The sequence below is a fragment of the Pseudophryne corroboree genome, chromosome 6 (genome assembly GCF_028390025.1).
Source record: "Pseudophryne corroboree isolate aPseCor3 chromosome 6, aPseCor3.hap2, whole genome shotgun sequence".
NCBI lineage: Eukaryota > Metazoa > Chordata > Amphibia > Anura > Myobatrachidae > Pseudophryne > Pseudophryne corroboree.
The window spans coordinates 587,405,884-587,426,988 of NC_086449.1; the positions used below are offsets into that span (position 1 = coordinate 587,405,884).

A 21,105-nucleotide genomic window follows, 5' to 3' on the forward strand; every position below is an offset into this window, starting at 1 on the left:
TAGCTTGTGCTTCTTGATTATTGATTTCCACCTATCCAAAGTGATGGCAGCTTATGACTGTAAAGCATATCAACTGTATCTCCAGTGCCTCATTGATCGCTACCATGATGAGCCATATTGTCGCTTCAGCCTATTCACGCTTTCCTTCTGCCCCTTGACATTGAATGATTTATGCTCTGTTTTAGGTACTACCTTCAGCAAGTGAGTATGTACAAACGTGCTGCCTGTTGTGCCATCGGGAGAGGAAAGATTGGTTGGGTTTTGCTTCTCAAAATGGGTTGCTGTCTCCCATGGATGAGATTCCTGCCTCCTTTATGCCCTCATTGGCACAGAACCTTCTTGGGGAAATGCCACTGTGGATCTGCCAGAGCTGCCGGAAGAGTGTGGAGGAAGAAGAGAGCCAGACAATGGCAGAACAACCATTAGCGGTGAGGTTCTGGTCTCTCACAAATGCTCTAATCTACAGCACCATATATTCCATACCCTTTTTATATCTTTTTCTTCAATCCGTGCTTATGTGTTGTCTGTTCTGTGTGGTCTTTAGGTTCTCTTTAAAGATGTGATGAGAAACTGGCTAGCCACATGTCAGTCTGCTTAGCTTGTGGTCAGCCAAATGCTCGCTGTGAATTGTCAGATTCTAATTTGAACAAGCAAAACCGAAAATCTATTTGGATGCTCAGTGTGCAATCCAAATAACTATGTGGTAGATGTATGAAGCAGTGAAAAAAGCGGAGAAGTGAGCCAGTGCAGGAGTTTCCCTTGGCAACCAGTCAGCTTTAAAGTAACATCATGTGCATTCTATAAAATTATAAGTAGCAGCTGATTGGTTGGTTGGTTGCCATGGCTCCCTTCTCCACTCTTTTCACTACATCATACATCTACCTCATTATAAAAAGGAACCAACATGTTGCATTCGGCCTTTTGACTGCATACACCCCATCAGGCAGTTATTAGTTAGCTACATTGTCCAGCTAGCTTGTAAAAGAGCATGCTGTCTTACTTGCTAGGATGAGTAATTGCCCAAACCACCATGTCTTTTAGTTTATTTCATTATTTTTTCCAGGAGTCCATATTCTTCTGGAATATTCACGTCACCTTCCTCTAACCTTGGCAGGCCTTACAGAGTGAGCCTCACATCACAATCCCTAGGTGTTCAACTAACAAATCATAGGATTTTTTATACAACGTTGCAGCCGTTCTGCTGATATTTATTAGATCCCGTGTCACTTTACATAAGTGGCCTTTCCCATGTTACACTCCTGATCTCCTCCTTGCCAAGTAAACGTATTAATAATATCATAGGGTTTTTGAAAATTCTAACCACCTCTCAAATAAGGATTAAATGCCACCTCTCTGTCCTACCTCCCCCTTTCCCCTATATAGTCAATATATACAGTATTAACTACCATTGCATGTTCGCATATATTACTGAAAGCTTAAGGGACAAGGTGTTTATTTACTAAGCCTTGGATGCAGATAAAGAGGATGGAGATAACAAGCCAACCAGCTCCTAACTTTCATGATTGCTGTGGACACCCATAGAGGGGGAATCGCCTACCTCGCCAGGATACCGGCGGCGGTATGGTAAACCATTCGGGATCCCGGCATCTGTATTGTGACAGCCGGGATCCCGACGCGCGGTATGCTGACCATATACCTATATTCCACATATATACACATCTCATGGCCTGCTTTATTAAAGAAATCTGATTTAGACTTACTCTCATCTTTGGCATCCTAAATTGTAAGACTATTCATGCATGCCTGCCTCTGCTACAGAGCTTATTGGTAACCTGTGATCCAGTCCTCTTAATCACACTCTGCATAACACAATGATATGCTCTGTAATGGGGATTACAATACATTTGTAGCAGAAATGAATGAGCGAGTTAAACATCCTCCATTTGCGAGTATAAGTAGCAGCCGCCCCATCCCCCGTTTTTGTGAATTAATCTCACAGACTTGGTTTTGGAACCCAGCTATAAGAAATAATGGCAACCATTACACATTCATAACTCCATAACCCATTACACATGCATAACTCCATGACCATTACACATTCATAACTCCATAACCATTACACATGCATAACTCCATAACCAGTACACATGCATAACTCCATAACCAGTACACATGCATAACTCCATAACCATTACACATGCATAACTCCATAACCGGTACACATGCATAACTCCATAACCATTACACATTCATAACTCCATAACCATTACACATGCATAACTCCATAACCAGTACACATGCATAACTCCATAACCAGTACACATGCATAACTCCATAACCAGTACACATGCATAACTCCATAACCAGTACACATGCATAACTCCATAACCATTACACATGCATAACTCCATAACCGGTACACATGCATAACTCCATAACCATTACACATGCATAACTCCATAACCGGTACACATGCATAACTCCATAACCGGTACACATGCATAACTCCATAACCGGTACACATGCATAACTCCGTAACCGGTACACATGCATAACTCCATAACCGGTACACATGCATAACTCCATAACCGGTACACATGCATAACTCCGTAACCGGTACACATGCATAACTCCGTAACCGGTACACATGCATAACTCCATAACCGGTACACATGCATAACCCCATAACCGGTACACATGCATAACCCCATAACCGGTACACATGCATAACTCCATAACCGGTACACATGCATAACTCCATAACCGGTACACATGCATAACTCCATAACCGGTACACATGCATAACTCCATAACCATTACACATGCATAACCCCATAACCAGTACACATGCATAACCCCATAACCAGTACACATGCATAACTCCATAACCAGTACACATGCATAACTCCATATTCATCTTTAAGACCCGATCTTTACCAATCCAATATCCATGGTAGAGCTACAATTTCTAATTCTCAAATGACTTATAACACTGCTAAAACACTATACAGTTGGTGTTAGATTTCCTTTCTTCTATAGAAAAAAAAGTGAACTCAAATTTGTTTTGCACCAGTGTAAGGAGGTGACTCCGAAACCGCATCATGGACTTTCTGACTGTCGACTGATTTTTAGCTAGCCATAATGAGTTATATTGGGAATTGTAATGGAATCTGGGATACGTTACATAAACAGATACATATAACACATAGACGCACGCGATTAAGGTATTTATACTCCAGTGTATATACCTACAGTATGTAAAGCATGTAAATCATAGGAAAGGTAATTATGTATTGTTCTGTCTCTTCTATACTGTTTTATATTGTGTGACATTATTATATTAGCAAAAACACATTTCAGATGACCATACACTTTGCCATCTTTTCTACTAGACCTATTGCTGTCCCTCCCCTGTGATATGCAATTAAGTATATATGGCTAGTTTCTCCGGCAGGGTCCACAGCTTATCCACAGGATAATAATGGGATATGATGAAGCAACAGCGGATTTGCACCAATCGGTCAAAGCTTTTCCGGCCTCCCAGCATGCAATGGGCCCGTCCATATATCCCCGCCTCCTTGCTCAGGCAAATCAGTTTTTTGTTTGGTGCGGCAGGAGCCGGACCATGGTCAGAGGGCTGCTGATTCTTAGCAGACCTAAGCTTTCTTATTTTATTTTTATAGTCTATTTTTTGAGTGATCTTTCTAAACAGCGTCTTATACGTACCTTAGAAAGAGTCGCTCCAACAACTCTCCGCCGGGTCGCGACAACGCTTAACCACGAGTACAGTGCTGTTCCAGCGGGTGTCTGTGTCGGATATACTAGCAGGTCCAGCAGACGTTACCAGGCTGTTGCCGGATTACGGGAAGTAGGTAAGGCATCGATTCCGCTTAGAAGGGGTATACGCTGTACTGTTTTGGGAAGGGGACCACCAAACAGTCGCTGACGCGGCTGCCACTGCGGATGCATAAGCGCTAGGCCTTAGGGATCATAGGCTCCAGGATTAGTATGAGGCCGCGATCCCTAGGGTTGATGTCAGAAGTGAGGAGTCAGACGCTCTCCTGGTCGCCACTCCCCCCGGTTCATGACCAGTTTGCTCCGAGTCTCCTGCCATGAACTGTTTCCCGCTTCTGTCTCAGACGCTGTACAGGACCCAGTCGCAGCATAGGCGGCTGAGTGACTGGTGCGTCCGTGTTCACTGAGCGTCTGTGTTCACTATAGGTTCATGGAGCGGCAGGTGAGTCTCCCTGTATCCCACTCTACTGAGTATGGGTTATACAGCACTAAATCTCTATCTACCTTTTGATTACGAATAGTTAGCTAAAGTGTCTACTGTATATGAGTCTGTATACATTTACTATTGTTTTTCGCATTTGCGTCTGAATACGTTAGATCTGTTTAAAACATGATGCAGTAATATGTTCTCCTACATACTTAAAATGTAGCTATAGTTGATGTTGTGCTCATATTGCTTAATACACTAATGTATAACATGTGACTGAATGCTAGTGTGATTGCTGACTTTACTATATTTCTGTCAGTTTGTTTATTCAGAACCTCAATGCCGGACGCCCATCCGACATTTCCATTATCATCATTGATGGGGGGAACTAAAAGATACTTTTACACATCTGTTACCACTTTTTAAAGTGTGAGTCCTGGTACGCACCGGTGTTTTCTAAATTGTTTCTGAGATATCAATCCACTGGTTAAAGGGTGGGATCTTCACATTAAAGATACCTTTATGGGTCCATTCTGGCTATCTGCTGTGTGAGTACGGTACGCCATTTAGGACATTCCACTCTGCACGTCCTATAACTCATGAACTAAGGGATTATTGAAAAATACATTTCTGGGACTTATTTCTTGTGGTTGACATACTACACTATATTGTTTTATTTTTGTTCCATGTTTCCTCTAAAAATCAGTTTAAAATTTATTGCGAATTACACCTGCTCAAGAGAAGTACTGATTATCTGCCATCCCATCAGAGGGAAGTATTGTTCTTTAGCGCTTAAGAACCTCGTGCACTCTCTTTTTTTTTTTTTTTTTCTTGTATCACATTGTTGTTTTTGAAGTAAGGTGAAACTTCTGGGAGTTGTATTGGGCTTTAGCGCCTGATTGTGATATACTCAAATCCATTCCATATGTGTTTCCTCCAATCAGAGCAAGCTCGCATTTATCACCGAATATGGCAAACCTATATTCTTTGGTGCAGTGAACGGAAAATGGACCCTAAGGCTTTCAGAGTTTCCAGGGTCTTCGCATTCCTTCAGCCAGGAATGGATAAAGGTTTGAAGGTGGCCTCCTTAAGAGTGCAAGTGTCTGCATTGACTGTATGATTCCAAAAGAAAATAGCCAATTTACAGGATGTGCATACTTTTTTTCCAGGGAATGCTGCGCATTCAACTTCCTTTTGTTCCTCCTACAGTGCCTTGGGACTTAAGTTTAGTCCTGAAAGCCCTTCAAGTTGCCCCATTTGAACTACTTAATAAAGTGGATCTTAAATGGTTGACAGCTAAAGTTCTCTTTCTCATACGTCCTAGAGGATGCTGGGGACTCCGTAAGGACCATGGGGTATAGACGGGATCCGCAGGAGACATGGGCACACTATAAGACTTTGAATGGGTGTGAACTGGCTCCTCCCTCTATGCCCCTCCTCCAGACCTCAGTTAGACTCTGTGCCCAGGAGTGACTGGACACACACTAGGGGAGCTCTACAGAGTTTCTCTAAAGACTTTATTGTTAGTTTTTTTATTTTCAGGGAGACCTGCTGGCTACAGGCTCCCTGCATCGTGGGACTGAGGGGAGAGAAGTCAGACCTACTTTTTCTTAGTTCAAGGGCTCTGCTTCTTAGGCTACTGGACACCATTAGCTCCAGAGGGTTCGATCATTTGGTGCGCCTAGCTGCTTGTTCCCGGAGCCGCGCCGTCAACCCCCTCACAGAAGCCAGAAGAAAGAAGCCGGGTGAGTATAGGAAGATCAGAAGACTTCAGTGACGGCAGAAGACTTCAGTAACGGAGGTACAGCGCAGCGGTCGCGCTGCGCTCCATGCTCCCACACACCAACGGCACTCACTGGGTGCAGGGCGCTGGGGGGGAGCGCCCTGGGCAGCAAGTTACTGATGGTCTCAAAACTGGCAGAAGACGCATATTCGGTGCCCGTGCACCATACACCCGCCAGTATAATGCAGCGGTCACGCTGCGCGCCATTGCTCCCGCGCCGACTGCTTTACAAGGGTGCAGGGCGCAGGAGGTGGGCGCCCTGAGCAGCAGTATATACCTTTTTAAGGGTGGCAACGTATGTATACAGTGTGTAGATACTGTATAGGGACCCCCGCCGGCATAAAAAACGCTATATTGATAGCAGGCTGAAGCGTGCCGAGAAGGGGCGGGGCTTAGCCCCCACAACACGTTTTAGCGCCATTTTTCTCCATGTCCCCGCCATAGCATTGAAAACAGTGACGTGGGGGGGGGGGGCACAGTGTTTAGTGCTATATAGACGACAATATAACACTGTTTTAGATAAATGGGCTTGTAATCTGTGTGTTGTGCATATATCTCTGTGTGTTCCCTGGTCAGATATACCCACTATAGCTTTTTAGTCGACCTATGTCGACAGGCGTGAGTGCTCTGTCACAAACAGTTATGGGGATCGCTGTCGGCATCACCGACGCCTGTTGGTACTTGAGTCAGTAGATGCACTGTCAGCAGGTCGGTAGTTGTTTGCTTGTCAAAAGTAAACACTGTACGGGAGACACAGTGGTATGTGGGTGACCCTGTCTGCACCAACTGTTATTACTGAGTGTAAATTAACATGCTGTAACTGCCTTATACCTGTATATATATTTATATGTGTATGTATGGTACGTTTTCTTGGGCCTGTAGCTCGAGCACAGATATGGTAGTAGGTGTGGGGGAGTGTTATAAAGATTATATAGGTATACTTCCCTCGGACCTCTCGGGGTCTCCAGATGGTTATGTTGCCTGGTTACTACTCCCTGTTGTCGACGAATACTAGGTTTTCTGTCGACCATAAGGTTTCCTGTTAGATTCACAACTGGGGTTTTCAGTACATGGCCATACACATTCAGAACACATTAATGTCACTAGGGACCCTACGGTTCCAGACAATCCGCTTATATGTATAAGATAGAGATATATATATATATATATATATATATATATATATATATATATATATATATATATATATATATATATATATATATATATATATATATATATAAAATTTACATTATGATTACATATATATAATTACATTATGATTTATAATGAATGCTGAAGTAAAAGTATTCTTTCTCATGTGCTGGTCGCTCTGTTGATAAAGCTCTAGGTCGGCCGTGACGGGCAGATAGAATACTGTGAAAGTCAACTCCTGGTCGACACGGGGTCCTGTCACAAAGGATCGTACACAGGAAGCTAAGTGATATTTTATTTCTATGCTTTGGAGTTATTTGCATTACATGCACTTGGGGGAGTGTTTATATTCGGAAAAGCATCCAATAGTATTATCCTAAAGAGAGTGGGGAGGTTTCTTATGTTGAGTCTTCTCTATAACATGGCAAGAAATGCTGATGCTGACTCCGAGAGATACTCGAGTGTTTCCCTGGGACGGTGTACTGCTGTGTGGGGAGGCTTCAATTCAGTCAATCTCTGCGGATACTACTGGTAAGTCTAACTTCGTGAGTTAGATTCCCTCACAACGGTTGGTGACGCATTCTGTTGTGGGATGCAGTCATTTTAACTGGTTTGATACCCTTCTTTTTTTCCTTTTCGGTGCAGATTGTGGAAGGTGAAAAGGTAAGAGTTCTGCAGCCTTGTTAGGTTCGCAGAAGCGGATGTTGTTTTCTGTTTCTACCACATCCACTGCAGGTCGCTGGGTCTATCTGGCTGGAGCCCATTTCGGTGGGAACTCGTCTAATACTCTTCAGTCAGTCCGGGAATGGACTTGTAACACTTGTCAGATGGCTTCGGATGACGATTTCAGAAGTATATTCTCAATCTGATCTCCCTGTTCTGGCTAATGGGGGTGATTCCGAGTTGATCGTAGCCTTGCAAAATTTTGCAGGGCTACGATCACGACCATAGACATGCGGGGGGGCGCCCAGCACAGGGCTATTCCGCCCCGCATGTCAGTGCCCCCCTACCCCGCAGAAGTGTAAAAGCATCGCACAGCGGCGATGCTTTTGCACTTTAGGAGTAGCTCCCGGCCAGCGCAGCTTTAGTGTGCTGGCCGGGAGCTACTTGTCGCTCCCCGGGCCGCAGCGGCTGCGTGTGACGTCACGCAGCCGCTGCGGCCCGCCCCCCGCATGGTCCGGCCACGCCTACGTTGGCCGGACCGCGCACAAGACCGCCCCCGCCTCTGCCTGTCAATCAAGCAGAGGTGATCGTAGCGCAGCGACGGCCTTCGGCCGCCTGGCATGCGCCAGCACACTGCGGCGTCGGCGCATGCGCAGCTCTGTCCCGATCGCACCGCTGTGATAAACTGCAGCGTACGATCGGGTCAGAATGACTCCCAATGTCTCTGCTCACTCTACTCGTAAGGTAGGTCCATCATGGGCAGCACAACGTGGTGCTTTAGTAGAACAGATATGTAAGGTAGCCACATGGTCTCCATTAACACATTCATTAGACATTATGCCTTGGATACCTTCGCATCTCATGACGCTTAATTCGGGCGAAGGATTTTCCTGTCCAATCAGGAGTGTCCCCACCACTAACTTGCTTTGGGAAATCCCATTGTTATCCTGTGGACACTTCCGGAGAAATATGTTATGGTAAGAACTTACCGTTGATAACTGTATTTCTCCTAAGTCCACAGGGATCCCACCCTGACACACCTGATTTGAGGATCCTTTTACTCACTAACCTCTTCCTTCTTGTACTGAGGGGTGTGCATTTGTGTTCTTATCGCCTGATTAGGGCTCTGTATGATGCTCCTGCCTTGATCTTTGGAATACAACTGATTTGCCTGAGCAAGGAGGCGGGGATATATGGATGGGCCCGTTGCATGCTGGGAGTCCGGAAAAGCTTTGACCGATTGGTGCAAATCCGCTGTCGCTTCATCATATCCCATTGTTATCCTGTGGACTTAGGAGAAATACCATTATCAACGGTAAGTTCTTACCATAACGTATATTTTTGTGTATGAATGTTAAGCAGAGCCAGTGTTAGTGGTTGGAAGGAAATTAATGTGTACTGTGTTTATTACTTTAAGTCCAATATAGGTACACTTGCATAATATCCCTGAATCTGGGACACCTATGATTTACACAGGTTCTAAATTCAAGCCTGCATTTCACCTGGTTTTTACCATCCACAGAACTTGCATAAATCATAGATGTCCTTGATTCAAAGGATATTATGGCAAGCCTACATATAGGATGTCTACCATGTTACATACAAAGGGGCCGATTCAGTTGTTTTTTGCGCGCTGCCAATAGAGGACGCCGACAGCAGCAATTCAATTGTTCTGTCCAGTGGCCGCGGAGGACACATTTTTTCTTGTAGCCTCCTGAGATGCGAAAAAAATGTGTGGAAACTGCACTCTGGGCCTAAAGCAGGGACTTTAAACGGATTTAGCCATTTTAGGCAACTAAACTTGGTCTGTTTGGGCGCAACACGTGCATGGGCGCCCAGACACAATTGAATTGTGACCGTTGTTTGGGTGTCTAAATAGCCCCGTTTAAACCGGAATTTTAGACGCCCAAAACAATTGAATTGGCCCCAAATTGTCACAAATATCACTTACTTTTACAGCGAATATGGATTTAAAAAAAGGAGGAGTACAATGTAGAATTAATGACTTTGTTTCTGAAGCATTGTTTGAGTAACGGGAAGTTCTTGCAAATCCAGTTCACATCCATTCCAATAGTATGCACCATTTCTAAGACCCCCTCTCTTTAATCTGGCAGCCAAAGTTATTGCAGTGTTCTTGTAGCCACAATGAGATGGTTTTGTATGTTCTAGCCCATAAGTAATGAATGTAATTAGTTAAAACTTGCAAATGGGGAAGAGAGAAATTTAGAAAAAAAAGCAATTGCCCATCTTAGGCTCTGCCAGCTGCCTTACAAGCTTGAAAAACGTTCCGCATACTAATTGTAGGTGTCAAAGCCCACAGTTGCAAATAAAAGAATCTAGAACTATGTTAGGAATATTTCTTTTTGGTAATTATTTTTCTTCTTCTGAAAACCGTACAAAGTTATTTTATGTGTATTTTAAACTACGTTCTCTAATAAGCCCTACACGTTTACTGATTACACTGAAATATATGAACGATCTCGTTCATTAATGAACGAGATATTGTTCATATCTTTCAGTGTGTGTGCACCAACGATGAGCGGCCCTGCGCTCGTTCATCGCTGGTGCCTGCTCGTTTATGCCTGCAAGCCAACATGGACAATATCGTCCATATTACCATGCAAGGCTATGGGGCCGGGAGTGAAGAAACTTCACTCCCCCCGTCACCCTTTTCCCCCGCAGCCGGGTCGTCCGTTGGCCGTATAGACTATCGGGCACCTCGGCGGCCAATCGTCCAGTGTGTAGGGCCCTTAAGATTTGAAGTAATGTATGTTTCTGGAAAAAAAACAGATTGTCTTATGTACAAAGACTGTTAGAGATCAGCCACAGCAGGTTGTTTTTAATTGGCCAGCAGAGGCTGGTTCCTGCTGATCTGAGAACATGGCTTTTTTGTTGTTCATTATTATGGAGCTGTGACCTTCTAACCTTTCTTATATTATCGTCTTGTATGTGTTAGTTAGATTATGACTGTACTGCCATCTGCTGGCTAATGTCCTAACTGTTTTGTTGGTAATTATTTATTATTACCAGCTCCTTATATAGCGCACACATATTCCGCAGTGCTTTACAGAGAATATTTGCCCATTGACATCAGTCCCTGCCCCAGTGGAGCTTACAATCCATATTCCCTAACACATGTACATGCACACACATTCATGCTAGGGTTAATTTTGTTTGGAGCCAGTTAACCTGCCAGTATACTTTTGGATTGTGGGAGGAAACTGGAGTACCCAGATGAAACCCACGCAAGTACGGGGAGAATATACAAACTCCACACAGTTAGGGCCAAGTTGTGAACCAGTGCTGTGAGTCAGTAATGCTAACCATTACACCGTGCTGCCCAAATGCAAAAAAGTAGTTATTGGCTGAAATGTAGTAGCCTGAGAGTTGTTTTCTCTTTTTAAGTTAAAATCATCCTAGTTTGGCTTTAAAACAAAATGCCACAGGTCTACAAAATATGTAGACAGAACTTTGTACATTGGGCCTGATTCAGAGGTGGATGCAGGACTGATCGGTGCTGCATCTTCGGTAGCAGCGGATCTGAGAAGTTATGTTACAGCAGCAGGAGGCATCTTCTATAAGAATAAGCCCAGAGCCGGCTTCTCAGATCTGTGCCTGCATCCAAAGACGCAGCATCGGATCACCATCGCTTGGGCCATCAGACGTCTTCACAACCCTAAGGTTGCTCAAAATGTCCAGCTGCTGAGGCCAGTGAAGCTGCATTCAATCATGCAGTCACTGGCTTCAGCACACCCCAGAAATGTAAGCAGCATGCCTCCATTTTCTAAAATGTGCCCCCTTCCTGCCCCCAAAACTCTGCACCCTGTTAATAAGACCGCTGCCACCAAATTGGTTGAGTCAGACCGATGTTTTCACTTTTATCAGAAAACCTTTCTACAGCACTTCTGTTCCTGTCACAGTAAATGATTACAGTTTGTCAGTGAATGCTGCATGGCATACTGCGATGATGATAGTTCCCATAATAGACACAATTGGGTCACTGCTTTCTCCGCTGTTCATGGGTGGAAAGAAGAAGCAACGCCAGGGACAAGAGCTAGGATCCAGCCTTAACTAATTTCTAGCGTCGGAATTTTACTAAAAACAAACACACATAGCCAATTACAAATATATTCAATGCAAGTAATAAAACAGATGGGGTAATTTTTTGATGCATTAAGTCTATTTGACACAAAGGGTTCAGTTCAGTTAGGGGCGAGTTGTAATGGTGTAGATATACCAGCCACGGCAGCTGAACTCTCCCCCCTCATGGCCTGATATCGGCCTGGATCTCATTGATTTTTATGCGCAGCCCTATGGGGTCTCAAACAATAGTTCATGAGTCCAGCGGTGCCATAAATGCGGATAATAGTCGTGCCTAATTAAATTGACCACGCAATGTTACATTTGGAAATCAAAAAGAATTCTCATTCTGTCACCTCTCCTACATCATAATCTAATTCATACTTGTTGATTCCTCTAAGCTGGTTATGTTTAATATCTAAATTTTATTTTAGTTTTAAAGTATCTATGGTTCGTGTGTCTGCTCGGGTACAAAATCCTGGCAGTCAGGATCCTGATAGTCAAAATACAGACAGCGGGATTCTGGCGGCCAGAATCCTGATGGATCATGGAAAGTATTTTTACCCTAACCCTAATACTAATCCTAACCCACCCCTGCTGCAACCTAACCCTTACCTACCCTGCTGCCTAATCCTAATCTCCCCCACCCCTGCACCTAACCCACCCCTAGTGCCTAACCCCAAGGCCAGTATTTACCTGTCTGTTCTTGTGTACCCCTCCTCCAAACACTGCACATCTGCATTCCCCACCCCTGGTCCCCCTCTCCCTCTTTGTGTCTACCCACATCCCCTCTAGAATGCTAGCTGCAGCTATCAGGGACCTTTCTTATGGTTGCATTTACAAAATTAAATGAATGTATCAAACCTTCTAAAGAGGACAGGTGGGGATGTTTCCCATAACAACTAATCATCTTCTCGCTATCGTTTTATGGAATGTACTTTATAAATGATAGCAGCAAGTTGATTGGTTGCTATAGCAACTTCTCCAATTGTGCCCTGTATTACCGAGTAGGAAATAATTACATAAATGTAATTACAACCTGTTTACTTTTACTGTACTATCACCAGGGGTAAAAGTGGTGGGGGGGGGGGGGGGGGGAAACAAGGTGGAACTGAGTTCCACCACCTGTAATTGTAGGGAGAACCAGTTCCAGTAATATGAATAAAGGGCACTACTGAGTGACATAATGTGAATAAGGGGCACTACTATGTTGTGTAATATGAATCTGGTGCACTACATGCGGTGTAATGGGGTTAACACTGTGTAGAGTAAATTGAATTGGGTGTACTATTGTGTGACCATGCCCCTTCCTTGTGAGACCACTGTTCCTTTATAAAGTATGGGAGGTAATGCACAAATTTGCATGGGGGTGCCTAAAATCTTAGCACTGGCCCTGGTTCCACCTATGGGGAGATGAAGGAGCAGGTGGGGTAAATGAGTTCCACCACCTCTCCAGGACCACTTCAAGCCCTGTCTATCACCTAGGTATGGCACTACAGAACCCTGTGGTGCCTTTATAGAAATAATTAGAAATATACAGCGTTTTCTCATGGTCAACCCATGCCCAGAAGTAGTGATTATTTTTTTCATAAGCCCTGCCAAAGTTTGATAAAACCTCACTCGGCCGCATATAGATTGCTACAAGGGCGGCTATTGCACAAAAATGTAAAAATCTCATCAAATTACAAAATGTGCCAGTGTTCAACACACTGGCTTTGAAGAGTTCATGCCAACAGCTAATTAATGGTTTGTGTGTTGTTAACTGGACATTAGGCTTATACTTGGACTGTACTATTGATTTAAGCCAGGTACATTTTAGGTTCTGATATCTTTACAAAACAACCCCATTACATGTCAGCAATTTGAAAATGCAAAGTGGATTTAATCTGGTCATTTTTATTTACTTGGAAAGTTACATTGGTTTTAATTCCAAATCCTATTCTATTGCTGCACAACCACTTAACTCATTTACTCTTCTTTTCTAACAGGTGTCCTTGTCACACACATCTTGCAAGTCCCAGTCCTGTGGTGGTGGTTCACACTCCTCGTCGTCCTCTTCATCCTCCTCTTCCTCCTCCACTTCTTCCTCTTCCTCATCTTCCTCGTCTTCTTCTTGCCATGGCAACTCTGGGGATTGGGACCCCAGTTCCTTTCTGTCTGCTCACAAACTGTCCGGGCTCTGGAACTCGCAGCACTCTAACGGGAACCTAGGCATTGGGTCTGCAGGTAAGTAGCTAGTGAATGCGCAGGCTGTATACTGATTTGCACGTCCAGTTATAAAATTATCCTTCTTAATAATTGCTGTTAAATATTTATTGCTGTGACTATCAAGTGATCAGAGTATGATAAATCTGGTTTAGGTTCTGTTTTGTAAACAATATGGAGACATAAATGACATGTCTATATACATGCTGTTAGAACAAACACAATGGTGAATGAAGAATGAGAGAGATTTATTCAATGGATTGGTTAAGGGAATACATTTGGTATGCAGTATAATACTGTAAGGACAAGAAGAATCAGTGACGCCAGTATTGCAGTTATAGGTACTTATAGGGATTTATATAGTATATTAATATATATATGAGGGTAGAAGTTTATAATTCTCCTGATAGCCCATTAACATACTCGACAAACCCTATGTGGTAAATAGTACTTATTTTGTGCTAATGAATAAACAAAAGGTAAGTACAGATGTGAATTTAGTACAGCAGTCATTCAAATGCGGCAGAAGGAAATATGTGTGTAATGCTCTAATTACAGCATTCATAGGTATTATGGCATATTATATGCATTTCGTTAAAGAGGTATCCATCCTTTTTTAATTCTATGCATTAGGTCTGGTGATCCTAAAGAGTATTCCTCACCTTTATTAGCCTTTTTAGAAAGCCTTGAAGATGAAAATAATCTAAGAGCTTCACTTTGCCCTTTTCCCCTTGTCTCTTTTCATATGAAACTGTCTGCAAGGGTCTTTTGCAATGATCTTGCCGTCTCTGTAGTATCTCAACAGAACTTGTTGAGTTTTACTGATGGCTACTAGTTCATTAATTTAGTTGCTTGTCTTTGTGCATTTTCTCACACCGTACTATTATAAATTTCCCTTTAGTTCTTTCAGCTTCAAGGATCCTCTCTATGGTACCATTTAATGAGCTCCTTGTATTGGTATCTGTACTAAGAGTGCATGATTTTATGTTTACCTATGTTCATACCTACTTTATTGCATAAGATTTCATGTAATTGGAAATCTAGCTTACTAATTAAATTATAAATACATATTTAGGGGGAAATTCAATTGTTTGAAAAGTCGGTTGGGAGTCTGTTTTTTCCGGTCTATTAGATGGGAAAAAACAGACACCCAACTGACTTTCAAACAATTGAATACCCCTCCTAATGTCTGAGCTAAATTTCCAGGAAGTGTCTGTTAATGTCCATTTTTTTGGGTCACCAGAAATACCTTATTTTATTTTATTCATTAAATAAGAGTACAGTTCTAGTGGGCAGCTTGCAGTAGTGATCATGGTTGTATGTACTTGTCTCACAACTTATTGCAAATACACACACCCATTTGTGTTACCACTTTCTTCCCTCTAACATCTTAACCAGGCTGCCTGCAAAATAATGGTTACATCACTGTTTTAATTTTGTGAAACGGAGCGCTAACTAATACCTGCAGAGAAGTTAACACAAAATGCCATTTGAAGTAGGAGAGGGTGGGCCAGACAGTCCCAAAGCTTCATAGTAGTATCTGTTAACCCATAGAAATCAAACTAAACAATATTACTCCACAGGAGGCCAAGCATCGCTGGATCTTCTAAACGAAACGCACAGGTACCATGTTGTATTAGCAAATTGTATATTTGATCATCATATTTATTTAATGGGAGTCACTTTTATGAATGTGGACTTATCCTTTAAAATAGGAATTAACAAAAAATTCCGTATTTTAAAACTTATTGTTAGAGGTGTATCTTTACATTTTGAATATGGTAATGGAAATTACATGCATCCATTAAAAAATTAGAGTCTGTGATGATTGTGAATTTTCATGGTGATCCGAGTTGGACATGCTCTGCTGTAAATACTGTGAATAAACCGAATTTTAAGGGGTATATTCAATTAGGGTCGCAACCCCTATTCAATCCCATCTCAATTCGACTTTAAAAAAAAGTCGAATTGAGATGAGACCTGTGAGCAGAGGAGAGGGGGGAGACCAGCGGGACAGCCGCGGGCAGATGGAGGAGAGCAGTGCTACAGCAGCGCTGCAGAAGGATGTCTCGCAGCTGCCAGACCTCACGGCAGTGTCCACCCGGCTCCAGAAAGCGTGACCTCACTTGCTGGAACCGGGTGGACGCTGCCGTGAGCGGCGCGGCTATGACACATCCTCCTGCAGCGCTGTGCTGTAGCGCTGCTCTCCCCTGTCTGCCCGCGGCTCTCCCCTGTCTGCCCGCGGCTCTCCCCTGTCTGCCCGCGGCTCTCCCCTGTCTGCCCGCGGCTCTCCCCTGTCTGCCCGCGGCTCTCCCCTGTCTGCCCGCGGCTCTCCCCTGTCTGCCCGCGGCTCTCCCCTGTCTGCCCGCGGCTCTCCCCTGTCTGCCCGCGGCTCTCCCCTGTCTGCCCGCGGCTCTCCCCTGTCTGCCCGCGGCTCTCCCCTGTCAGCCCGCGGCTCTCCCCTGTCTCCCCGCGGCTCTCCCCCCTCTCCTCCTCTAAGGTCCCTCAATTTGGCCCCGTTTCCCTCAAAAGTACGTGAATCGGCAGCTATACCGCCGATTCACGTACTATTCGACAAGTCGAATTCCCCGACTTGTCGAATAAAAATAGCGGGGACTGAATAGGTCGAATCACGATTCGACCTTAAAAAGTCGAAAACTGCCGTCTTTTCGACAGACAGCAGCTTTCGACCCTAATTGAATATACCACTATGACTCAAATTGTTGCGGAATCCTATATGGAAGCTGAAACAGGATATGCCACAGTAGCTGCACAGCTGAAAGAAGTGAAACATCACAGACCAGAGAACATCACAGTCCTGGGGCAATATGCAGTAGCCTTGTAGATGATTGCCGCTTTACAAAATGCAGGTAGACTTGCAGAAATTCCTGAACAGCCTGCTCCTTGCAGGCTATTACATATTGGTGGTCATTCCGAGTTGTTCGCTCGCTGCTATTTTTAGCAGAATTGCTAATAGGCTAAAATCCGGCAGTTCTGCGCATGCGTATGCACTGCAGGGCGCACGCGCTAAGCAATTTTACACAAAACTATGCTATTTTACTCACGGTTGAACAAAGCTTTTGAGTCGCTCTGTTGGTCGGAGAATGATTGACAGAAAGTGGGTGTTTCTGGGTGGTAACTGAGCGTTTTCCGGGAGTGTGCTAAAAAACGCAGGCGTTCCAGCTGGAGAAATGGGGGAGTGGCTGGCCGGACGCAGGGCGTGTTTGTGACGTCAAACCAGGAACTAAACGGACTGAGGTGATCGCAATCTAGGAGTAGGTCTGGAGCTACTCAGAAACTGCAAGGAAATACGTAATAGCAGAATTGCTAATCTTTCGTTAGCAATTCTGCTATGCTAAGATACACTCCCAGAGGGCGGCGGCTTTGTGTTTGCATTTCTGCTAAAAGTAGCTAGCGAGCGAACAACTTGGAATGACCACCATTGCCCCTTGTGGCAGATTGTTGAGCTAAAGACATGTAGTCTAGAAAAGTATTTTAAAACATAGAAAAGCTGAATTGGAGGGCACCTAAACATCTAGTTCCTAGGTCACAGCAGCAACATCTATTTCAGTATTTCGAAAGATGTTCTGGGCCATCATTTGTTAGCATTTTTATGCAAAGGAAGAAACCATTTAATAAGAGAGCACCGTAAAAAGTTAACCCAAAAAATATATATATATAATTTTTTTCTTTTGGTACCATTATAAGACAAACTCTTAGGGTTACTCTTATTTACTAAAGTGTGTGTTTTAGAAGTGGAAATGTTGCCCATAGCAACCAATCATATTCTGTTAGCTATTATTTTCTAGAAGGTGCTAGATAAATAAGTAGACTCTGATTTGTTGCTGTGGGCAACATCTCCACTTCTAAAAACCATAACTTTAGTAAATATACCCCTTAGCATTTGTTTCCTTTTGTGCAAAAGAGGGGGAGAGGGACTCCTAGATGGTGGGTATGCTACACTCTGTAGGTAACCGTGCACGGGAGGGAAGATTCCACCTTCCCCCTAAAACTCCCTACCCCTGGACCATTTTTCCCGGTGCCTTTCTTGGAGGTGGGCACATGGCTCTGTTCCAATAGTAATTTGTTCGGGTGTAGTATGAGTTGCCAGCGGCCGGGTCCCCGGCGGTCAGCATACCGGCGCCGGGATCCCGGCCGCTGGCTTTCCGACAGCGGGGCGAGCGCAAATAAGCCCCTTGCGGACTCGCTGTGCTCGCCACATGGGCACGGTGGTGCACTATGTGTGCCACGCTATCTATTCTCCCTCCAGGGGGGTCGTGGACCCCCAAGAGGGAGAAAAGGTGTCTGTATGTCGGTTGTTGGGATTACGGCTACTGTATACTGTGCACCGGGATCCCAACAACCGGTATACTGAATACCACCCATTTGTTCAGTTATTTGTATTTTACCCTCTATGTACAGAGTGAGAGGCAACGATATTTGTCCACTGGAGCATGGCATTGCCTACTCCCATTCGGGGACGCCCTTTCTGTATCTCTGTCCCTGCCACAGCTGTGGGTAGAGGAGCTTGCAACTTCCTAAAGTTATAAGGGTGAAACACTTGAAGCTGTCCCAGCAGCTGCCCAAACCTCCTCCACCTTGTTTGTGTGTGTGTGGTTAAGGTACTGGAACATACAAATGGAATACATACTAAATGACAGCGGTCGGGATGCCGGCAGTTACATGATCGACCGCGGCATCCTGACACTGAAATGGTGACATCTGAGTGTGTTAAGTATTTTTACTTCGTCCCCACAGCTGCCTATCTGGAGCCAATGATCAAGCTTCTCTAGCAGACATGACAGACCATTTATTTTTAGATTTAGGGGCTAATGTAATAGTTTGCGAGTAGCTGCAAGATTTGAGCAATTTTACTGCTAGCGTTAAAGTGAGAAAAATGTAAAGAGCAAAACCACTTGGCTAACTCGTCTAAATGTCTCAGTTGGCTGTAGCTTGTAGGCTGTTACATTTACCCTATGGGGTTCTTTCTGCTCTCCACCAGTACATAAGGCCTGATTCAGAGTTGTATGGAATTATACAACCGTTCAGTGACTATCTGCTCTCTGCGTATGCATCTAGGTCACACTGCACATGTGCTGCGATATTCTTGCGGCTGTGTCGTAGAGAGGATTTATTAGTCAATCACGGAACATTTGTTGGTGGTAACGGGGTAAAAATTGCCGTCCTGTTGAGACCATTTGGGGGGGGGGGGGGGGGGTGTTTGAGGCTGCGATTGCGATCCTGTATACACCAGCAATGTTTAAGGCATTTTATTCCCTGCAGCAATGCTGCGCGACCATACGGCGACTCAGAACTTCCATAATCAATTGATCATGGATGTTTACAAAGCTGCCAGTTGGTGTCTTAATACAAATCCAGGCGGCAGCGACACAGTTGGCTTTCTCTGACGTCCTAGTAGATGCTGGGAACTCCGTAAGGACCATGGGGAATAGCGGGCTCCGAAGGAGGCTGGGCACTCTAGAAAGATTTATGACTACCCGGTGTGCACTGGCTCCTCCCACTATGACCCTCCTCCAAGCCTCAGTTAGATTTTGTGCCCGGCCGAGGTTGGATGCACACTAGGGGCTCTCCTGAGCCTTTAGAAAGAAAGTATAGAAATTAGGTTTTTTATTTTCAGTGGGACCTGCTGGCAACAGGCTCACTGCAGCGAGGGACTAAGGGGAGAAGAAGCGAACCTGCCTGCTTGCAGCCAGCTTGGGCTTCTTAGGCTACTGGACACCATTAGCTCCAGAGGGATCGACCGCAGGCCCAGCCTTGGTGTTCGGTCCCGGAGCCGCGCCGCCGTCCCCCTTACAGAGCCAGAAGCAAGAAGAGGTCCGGAAAATCGGCGGCAGAAGACATCAGTCTTCACCAAGGTAGCGCACAGCACTGCAGCTGTGCGCCATTGCTCCTCACACACACTTCACACTCCGGTCACTGAGGGTGCAGGGCGCTGGGGGGGGGGCGCCCTGAGAAGCAATAATAACACCTTGGCTGGCAAAAATACCACAATATATAGCCCCAGAGGCTATATATGTGGAAAATACCCCTGCCAGAATATAGGAAAAAGCGGGAGAATAGTCCGCGGAAAAGGGGCGGAGCTATCTCCCTCAGCACACTGGCGCCATTTTTCCCTCACAGCTCCGCTGGAAGGAAGCTCCCTGGCTCTCCCCTGCAGTCTACACTACAGAAAAGGGTAAAAAAGAGAGGGGGGGCACTAAATTTAGGCGCAGTATACATTTATATAGAAAAAGCAGCTATAGGGGACATAACTCAGTTAGTCCCTGCATTATATAGCGCTCTGATATGTGCTGGCATACTCTCACTCTGTCCCCCCAAAGGGCTTTTGTGGGTCCTGTCCTCTGTTGGAGCATTCCCTTTGTGTGTGCGGTGTCGGTACGGCTGTGTCGACATGTTTGATGAGGATAATGATGTGGAGACGGAGCAGATGCCTTTAGAAGGGATGTCACCCCCTGCGGGGCAGACACCTGAGTGGATGAGCTTATGGAAAGAAATGAGTGCACGTATAGACTCCTTACATAAGAAATTTGACGACATGCCAAATGTGGGACAGCCGACTTCTCAGCTCGTGCCTGTCCAGGCGTCTCAAAGGTCATCAGGGGCTCTGAAACGCCCGCTACCTCAGACCGCAGACCCAGATGTCGACACTGATACTGACACCAGTGTCGACGACGATGAGTCTAACCTGATGCCCACTAAGGCCATTCACTGCATGATTGAGGCAATGAAAGAGGTGTTACACATTTCTGATATAAATACAGGTACCACTAAAAAGGGTATTATGTTTGGGGAGAAAAAACTACCCGTAGTTTTTCCCCCATCAGATGAATTAAATGAAGTGTGTGAAGAAGCGTGGGCTTTCCCTGATAAAAAATTGGTAATTCCTAAGAAGGTACTAATGGCGTTCCCTTTCCCGCCAGAGGATAGGTCACGTTGGGAAACACCTCCTAGGGTGGATAAAGCGCTCACACGTTTGTCTAAAAAGGTGGCACTACCGTCTCCGGATACGGCCGCC

The 21,105-nt window shown here is 44.7% G+C and overlaps 1 protein-coding gene across 2 annotated transcripts in view; it reads left to right on the forward strand.

The window, feature by feature from the left end:
• The window catches only part of FAM193B (family with sequence similarity 193 member B), a 138,308-nt gene that overhangs the window by 14,810 nt on the left and 102,393 nt on the right, over positions 1–21,105 (forward strand). Inside the window, exons 2-3 of one of the 2 annotated variants that reach the window (XM_063927967.1) lie at positions 186–428; positions 13,853–14,090. In XM_063927967.1, coding sequence (XP_063784037.1) covers positions 186–428; positions 13,853–14,090 — 481 coding nt within the window. The remainder of the gene's footprint in view (positions 1–185; positions 429–13,852; positions 14,091–21,105) is intronic. The other variant, XM_063927968.1, reaches the window with a different exon arrangement.